This window comes from Eriocheir sinensis, chromosome 17 (genome assembly GCF_024679095.1).
Source record: "Eriocheir sinensis breed Jianghai 21 chromosome 17, ASM2467909v1, whole genome shotgun sequence".
Lineage (NCBI taxonomy): Eukaryota > Metazoa > Arthropoda > Malacostraca > Decapoda > Varunidae > Eriocheir > Eriocheir sinensis.
The window spans coordinates 4,710,766-4,718,265 of NC_066525.1; the positions used below are offsets into that span (position 1 = coordinate 4,710,766).

At 42.8% G+C, this 7,500-nt stretch overlaps 1 protein-coding gene and 1 non-coding gene across 4 annotated transcripts in view; one reads left to right on the forward strand and one right to left on the reverse strand.

Moving 5' to 3' along the window:
* LOC126999809 (uncharacterized) overlaps window positions 1–7,500 on the forward strand; it is a 162,039-nt gene that overhangs the window by 79,207 nt on the left and 75,332 nt on the right. For all 3 annotated transcript variants that reach the window (XM_050862803.1, XM_050862804.1, XM_050862805.1), the window contains exon 23: window positions 2,317–2,414. In XM_050862803.1, the coding sequence (XP_050718760.1) occupies window positions 2,317–2,414 (98 nt within the window). The remainder of the gene's footprint in view (window positions 1–2,316; window positions 2,415–7,500) is intronic.
* Window positions 5,622–5,694, reverse strand: Trnav-aac (transfer RNA valine (anticodon AAC)). The gene has a single exon. It is a non-coding gene; the product is annotated as a tRNA-Val (tRNA).

Below are 7,500 nucleotides of genomic sequence, written 5' to 3' on the forward strand. Positions count from 1 at the left end.
GGGGAGAGGAAGAGGAGGAGGAGGAGGAGGCAGTGGTATGGTGTCTGATAGCAAGCGTTCCATACTTCCCCTCTCCTCCTCCTCCTCCTCCTCCTCCTCCTCCTCCTCCTCCTCCTCTTCCCTTGCACGTGACAGCTGCCTTCCGTCACCACGTGTTTGGAAGAGGGGAGAAGAAGAGGAGGAGGGGAGAGATGGAGAGGAAGAGAGAGAGTGGAAGAGGATAGAGATGGAGGAAGGAGGAATAGGCAATGGATAAAAAATAAAGAAGAAAAAGGAGGAGGAGGAAGAGGGGAGAGATGGAGAGGAAGAGAGAGAGTGGAAGAGGATAGAGATGGAGGAATAGGCAATGGGTGAAAAATAAAGAAGGAAAAGGAGGAGTAGGAAGAGGAAGAGGAGGAGGAGGAGGAGAAGAAGAAGCAGAGAGAGGAGGAGGATGTGGTTTAAAGACGTAGAAGATAGGAGGAGGAAGAGGAGTACGAGGATTAAGTGTTTGAGGAATAACAAAAAAAAAAAAAAACAGGAAGAGAAAGAGGAAGAAGAGGATGAAAAAAGAAGAAAAATAATTAGTCACAAAAAATAATTAATCGTGTGAATGGAGCGAAAAGGAAACCAAATAAAAAGAGAAGCGATGTTAAGAAATTTAGCAGAGAAAGTAAAGAAAGGAGAAGGAAGAGAGGAAGGAAGGAAGGGAGAAGGGGAGGACGAAAGAAAGAAAGGAAGGAAGGAAGGAAGGAAGGAAGGAAGGGAGAAAGGGAGGAAGAAAGAAAGAAAGAAAGAAAGAAAGAAAGAAAGAAAGAAAGAAAGGAAAGAAGGAATGGAGAAGGGGAGGAAGAAAGAAAGAAATAAAGAGAGGAAGGAAGAAAGGGAGAAGGGGAGGAAGAAAGAAAGAAAGAAAGAAAGGAAGGAAGGAAGGAAGGGAGAAGGGGAGGAAGAAAGAAAGAAAGGAAGGAAGGAAGGAAGGGAGGAAGGAAGAAAGGAAGGACGGAACGAAGGAGGAAAGAAGGAAATGGATATGAAAGTGAAGGAAAACAGTTACTATCATCATCATCATCATCATCATCATCATTTTCGAAGTTTAAATAAAAAAAAAGAAAAAAAGAAAAGAAGGAAAAGGGGAAAACTGAATGGAAAGAGACAGGAAAAAAAAAAAAGAATATGGAGGAAATTAGAGGAAGCAATATTTAATACTATCATCACATTCCCTCCCTCCCTCCCCCCCTGTTCCATAGCACCACATAACACCTTCCTACCTCCCCTTCCCCTCCCCTCCCCCCCCCCCCCTCTCCCCTCCCCCCTTGGTGTTCTAATTAAATGGGAAGGGTAGCGGGGTTCGAACTGGCCAGATGGGAAGTTCGTTATGTAGGCAGGTGGGTATGAGGGAACAGAGGGAAGAAGGGGGGGAGGAGGGAGGGAAGAAGAGGGGGAGGGAGGGGAGAGGGGAGAGAAGCCGGGTGTGAGTACAGAGTTGGAGGAGGAGGAGGAGGAGGAGGGGAAACAGAGGAAGGAAGGGGAAGAGGCTAAGAGAAGGTAAAGGAAGGAAGGCCCGGTGTGTGTGTGTGTGTGTGTGTGTGTGTGTGTGTGTGTGTGTGTGTTACTGTGTGTCTATATGTGTGTGTGTGTGTGTGGTTATGACGATCTCTCTCTCTCTCTCTCTCTCTCTCTCTCCAATATGAGAATCCTCCTCCGCTTATTACGTCTCTCTCATTCCTTTCCCTCCCTCCCTCCCTTCTTCCCTCCCTCCTTCCCTCCTTCCCTTCCCTTCCTTCCCTCCCTTTCCTTCGCCAGGTGGGACCTTGAGAGGAATGCGAAAGGTATGCAGTGTTTCCTCCCTCCCTCCCTTCCCTTCCTTCCCTCCCTTCCTCTTTCTCTCCCTTCTTTCCAGCCCTCCCTCCCTCCCTTCCTTCCCTTCTTTTCCTCCATTCTTTCTTTCCAGTTTTCATTATTCTCTCTCTCTCTCTCTCTCTCTATCTATCTATCTGTCTATCTGCTTTTCCTTCATTTTTTCTGGGGTTTTTTTTTCGTTCTCCATTTTTTTTTTCATTAACATTTATTATCGTCTCTCTCTCTCTCTCTCTCTCTCTCTCGTGATAAATCTTGTGGAATAAAAGAAAATCAAAGGAAGAAAGCAGGAAGCAGTTTCTTTTTTTCTCTCATATTTCTCAAGTATTATTCTCTCCTCAAATGACCTCGGGTGTGTGTATAATTGTTTCCGTGTTTGTGTAAATGTGTGTCTGAAGTTTTCTTGTGTGATTAGTTTTTTTTTTCTCTCTCTTGTCTTTACTGTATTTGTTTTTATCTCCTTTTCTCTTTCTTCAGCGGAGGGAGGAAGAGCGAGACAGGAGGAAGATGAAGGGGAGGAGGAAAGGAATGAAGAAGAAGAGGAAGAAGAAGAAGAAGAAGAAGAGGAAAGTATGGTGAGTATACATATATATTATTTTTACTACTACTACCACTACTACTACTACTACTACTGCTACTACTACTACTACGGTGTGTGTGTGTGTGTGTGTGTGTGTGTGTGTGTGGTTATGGCGATTCTATATACTAGTACTGTTATGACGAATATCTTTTGTTTTATTTTACTATTTGCGGTCAAGAAGTCGAAGGAGGTGGAGGAGAAGGAGGAGGGAGTGCTGTAAAATAAGAAAACTATATATATTTTCAAGTTTATTTATTTTTATTTTATTTTTTGTTATCTCTCTCTCTCTCTCTCTCTCTCTCTCTCTCTCTCTCTCTCTCTTCCTTCCTTCCTTCCTGTTACCCTTCTTTCCCCTTCCTATTCTTGTGGGTCTTCTGATAAGGGGAGGGGAAAGAGGGGATTAAGAGAGAGAGAGAGAGAGAGAGAGAGAGAGAGGGCAAGAATGGATGAAAAGAAAGAGGAAATATATAAGAAAATGGAAAGATATAGAAGAAAGGAAGGAAGGAAGGAAAAAGGAAGAGAGGAAAGAAAGAAAAGGGAAAGGAATTAAAGCAAGGGAGGGAGAGAGGGAGGAGGAAAGAAAAAAAGAAAGAAAAGAAAACTAAGAAAGGATAAAAGAATGATTAAGTAAAGGAAGGAAAGCAGGAAGCAATCAACCACACACACACACACACACACACACACACACACACACACACACACACACACACACACACACACACACACAGCTTGGAAACAGACAGGAAACATCAGTAGCAACAAGAAGGAGGAAGAGGAAAAGGAAGAGGAGGAGGAGGAGGAGGAGGAGAACAGCTGGGACGGAAATGTGAGCGTTCCAGCTGTGTCTTCCTTCCTCCTCCTCCTCCTCTTCTTCCGCATGTTACCAATTTTTTTCACTTCACTTATTCTTATTATGCCATTTTGTGGTCTGTCTGTCTGTCTGTCTGTCTGTCTGTCTGCCTGTCTTTTTGCGTCGCTGTTAAATGTCCGTGTCTGTCTGTCTGTGTGTTTGCTTGTTTGTTTGTTTGTTTTTTTTGTTTTGTTTTTGTGTGTGTGTGTCGTTACCAATCTATCTATCTATCATTATCTATCTATCTACACACACACACACACACACACACACACACACACACACACACACACACACACACACACACACACACACACACACACACACTCATGCATGCAGACAGATGCTTTACTTCCGGGCAGGTGAGAACCAATTAAGACACCTGCAAGACGCTGAGAGAGAGAGAGAGAGAGAGAGAGAGAGAGAGAGAGAGACGACTTATTCACCTTCGTTTCTGGTAATCTCTCTCTCTCTCTCTCTCTCCTCTCTCCTCCTTCCCTTCAACTCCTCCCTATTAGCAGCAAAAGAAGAAGGAAGGGAAGGGGAAGGAAAGGAAGGGGGGAGGTACAGGAAGGGAAGGGGAAGGTAGGGAAGAGGGGAGGCAAAGGGAAGCAAGGGGCAAGAAGTCAACTGGGGAGTCTTTTGTGTCCGTGGGAATCTCTTTGGCATGGGAGCCTTGGAAGGGGAGGGAGAGAGAGAGGGCGCCCCGCTGGCAGGGTGTAGGGAGGAATCTGTGGGCAGGGTTTGGTAGTGAAGATGGGGTGGAAGGGAGGCTTGGGACCACTCTTGGGACATAGGGACTGGAGAAGAGGATGGTAGGAGGGTTTTTTCTTTTTTTCTTTTTTTTCTCTACTTTCTTCCTTGGTTTCCTTCATCTGTCTTATTTTTCTTCTCTGTCTATTCCCTGTTTGCCTGTCTCTGTCTGTCTACCTATCTGGCAATATATGTCTGTCTACGGTGGCTTAGAATACAATACCCAAAAAGAGAGAGAGAGAGAGAGAGAGAGAGAGAGAGATTTACATAGATTTACATAGAAAATCAGACCACACAGACCCCATGGTCCAGACTTGGTGGTCTGTCCTTAAACCTAAGTGATTTTACATTAATCAGAAGACTCCAAAACGTTGCATTTCTACTCTAGTTGATATTAAGTTGAAGGAAGTGACGGTCGAGCTTATTTTTGAAGGAGTCAATCGTGTTACACTGGACCACTGACGGTGGAAGCTTATTCCATTCTCGCACTACAACGTTGGTGAAGAAAAATTTGGTGCAGTCTGAATTTACTTGTCTACATCTGAGTTTTACGCCATTGTTCCTCGTGCGCAAAGTGTCATCGATCATAAACAATGTTGATCTGTCTACATTCGTGAAACCATTAAGTATTTTAAAACATTCGATCAGTTTTCCTCGGAGGCGACGTTTCTCAAGAGAACATGTTAAGGGTGAAAGCCTTTCTTCGTAGGATTTGTTGCGCAAGGAAGGGATCATTTCGTTGCCCGACGCTGAACACCTTCTAATTTAGCAATATCCTTTGCATGGTGGGGAGACCAAAACTGTACCGCATATTCCAAGTGGGGTCTGACTAAACTGTTGTAGAGCAGGAGTATTACATCTTTATTCTTGAATACAAAGTTTCTTTTAATGAAGCCCAACATTCTGTTCGCTTTATTTGCTGCATCGATGCATTGCTGTGAGAATTTGAGGTTTGACGCGATTTTGACCCCCAAGTCTTTGACGCATTGAACGCTTTTGAGTTTAACGCCGCGCATTTCGTATTCGAACTTCTTATTCCTCGTTCCAACTTGAAGGACCTGGCACTTGTCTACGTTAAAGGCATCTCCCATCTATCCGAGAGAGAGAGAGAGAGAGAGAGACAGACAGACAGACAGACCGACCGACAGAGTGTGATTTTACCATCTCAAAAGTGAAAGAAATCAGGTTACCAATTAGTTAACTATTTCATTACGCAATTACTCGTTAGGTTAGTCATTTAGTAGTTTCTTCATATAGTTAATTAATATGTTAGACAGTTCATGAGATTGCTAGTCAGGTGAAGTGGATTGTTAGTGAGGTAATTAGTTTGTTAGTTAGGTAATTAGGACGAGTTGGTGAATTAGTCGGTTTGTCAGTTTGTTTATTAGCCAGGTTAGGATATTAGTCAGTTAATTAGTTCACCATCATTCAGTTAATTGTTTAGTTACTTGAAAGAAAACACAAAACAAATTAGAAAAAAAAACATTATTAACTCAACAAAATACTTCTAACCAAGCATTAACACTCACTAACAACACTAAATTCTTTCCTCAACAACATTCTAACATCAACCAACACTCACGAAAAAAAAAAAAAAACTGTGCTCACCAGGGCTCGAACCTGGGACCTTCTGTGTGTTAGACAGATGTGATAACCACTACACCATGAGCACATGAGATACTTGGGTAGACGAGGAGAAAATGAAGAGAGAGTGGAGGGGAGACTTGAGAGAAGGGAGAAGGAAGGACGAAAATAGCGAAAGAGAAGAGGAAGGAGAGGGAAAGATAGACTGTATTGAGGTAGAAAGAAACATGTTAGCTAAAGATGAAGTTGAGGAAGAGGAGGAGGAGGAGAGGGGGGACTTGAGAGAAGGGAGAAGGAAGGAAGAAAATAGCGAAAGAGAAGAGGAAGGAGAGGGAAAGATAGACTGTATTGAGGTAGAAAGGAATATGTCAACTAAAGATGAAGTTGAGGAAGAGGAGGAGGAGGAAGAGAGGGAGGACTTGAGAGAAAGGAGAGAAGTAGAATGTATAGGATAATAGGAATGAGAGAAAAGAAGACTAAGATGATGATGTAAGGAATATATTTACGAAGAGATAGAGGAGAAGGAGGTAGAGGAGGACTTGAGAGAAAGGAGAGAAGTAGAATGTATAAAATAAAAGGAAGAAGAGAAAAAAAAGACTGAGATGATGATGTAAGGAATATATTTATGAAGAGATAGAGGAAAAGGAGGTAGAAGAGGACTTGAGAGAAAGGAGAGGAGGAGAAGTAGAATGTATAAAATAAAAGGAAGAAGAGAAAAAAAGACTGAGATGATGATGTAAGGAATATATTTATGAAGAGACAGAGGAGAAGGAGAAAGAGGTAGAGGAGGACTAATAGAAAGGGGTAACTTAAGCAAAGGAAAAAGAAACGAAATAAAATGTAAAATAGAATAATAAGAGACAGAAAGGAAGATCATATTGAGGGAAGAAGAGATGTGATAAAGAAGAGGTAGAGAATGAGGTTGAAGAAGAGGAGAAAGGGAACTTGAACGAAGGAAGAAGAGAAATAAAACGTAAAAGAGAATTAGGAGAGACAGAAAGTAAGATCACATTGAGGGAAGAAGAGATGTGATAAAGAAGAGGTAGAAAATGAGATTGAGAGAGAGGAGAAAAGGAACTGAAGCAAAGGAAGAGAAAACAAAGTAAAAAAAAAGAGAAAATAGGAAGGAGGGAGAAAGGAAGAATAATGATTTGATAATGTTGGAAGGAGTATGATAAAGAAGAGGAGGAAGAGGAGTAAAAAAAAAGATCATCATCATTATCATCACCATCATCATCGTGTATCAAAAGAAGAAAGGGAGGAAGGAAGGAAAGAAGAAAGGGAGGGGTTGGAGGAGAAAAGGAAGAAGGAGAGAAGGGAGAGAAGGGTAGGGATGCCTCATTATAACTGTTTGCCTCCTCCTCCTCCTCCTCCTCCTCCTCCTCCTCCTCCTCTAAAACTCACATACACACAAAGTCAACCCTCCATCTCCTCCTCCTCCTCCTCCTCCTCCTCTTCCATGTTGGTCAGTCTCTCTCTTTGACCGCTGTCCCTTCCTTCCTTTCTTCCTTCTTTCTCCTCTTCCTTTTTTTCCTTCCCTTCCCTTTGATGCATTGATGGACCGCCCTATTAACACACACACACACACACACACACACACACACACACACACACACACACACACACACACATTCATGTATGCAGGTCAGACACACACATTTCCATACGTTGTGTGTGTGTGTGTGTGTGTGTGTGTGTGTGTGTGTGTGTGTGTGGAACGAAAGCATGTCCACATACGCATAGATCTGTATCAACACACACACACACACACACACACACACACACACACACACACACACACACACACGAGTTTGATTACAGGATAGTTTTCTCTCTCTCTCTCTCTCTCTCTCTCTCTCTCAACGCGATATACATGACTTTTACGCCGCACTTT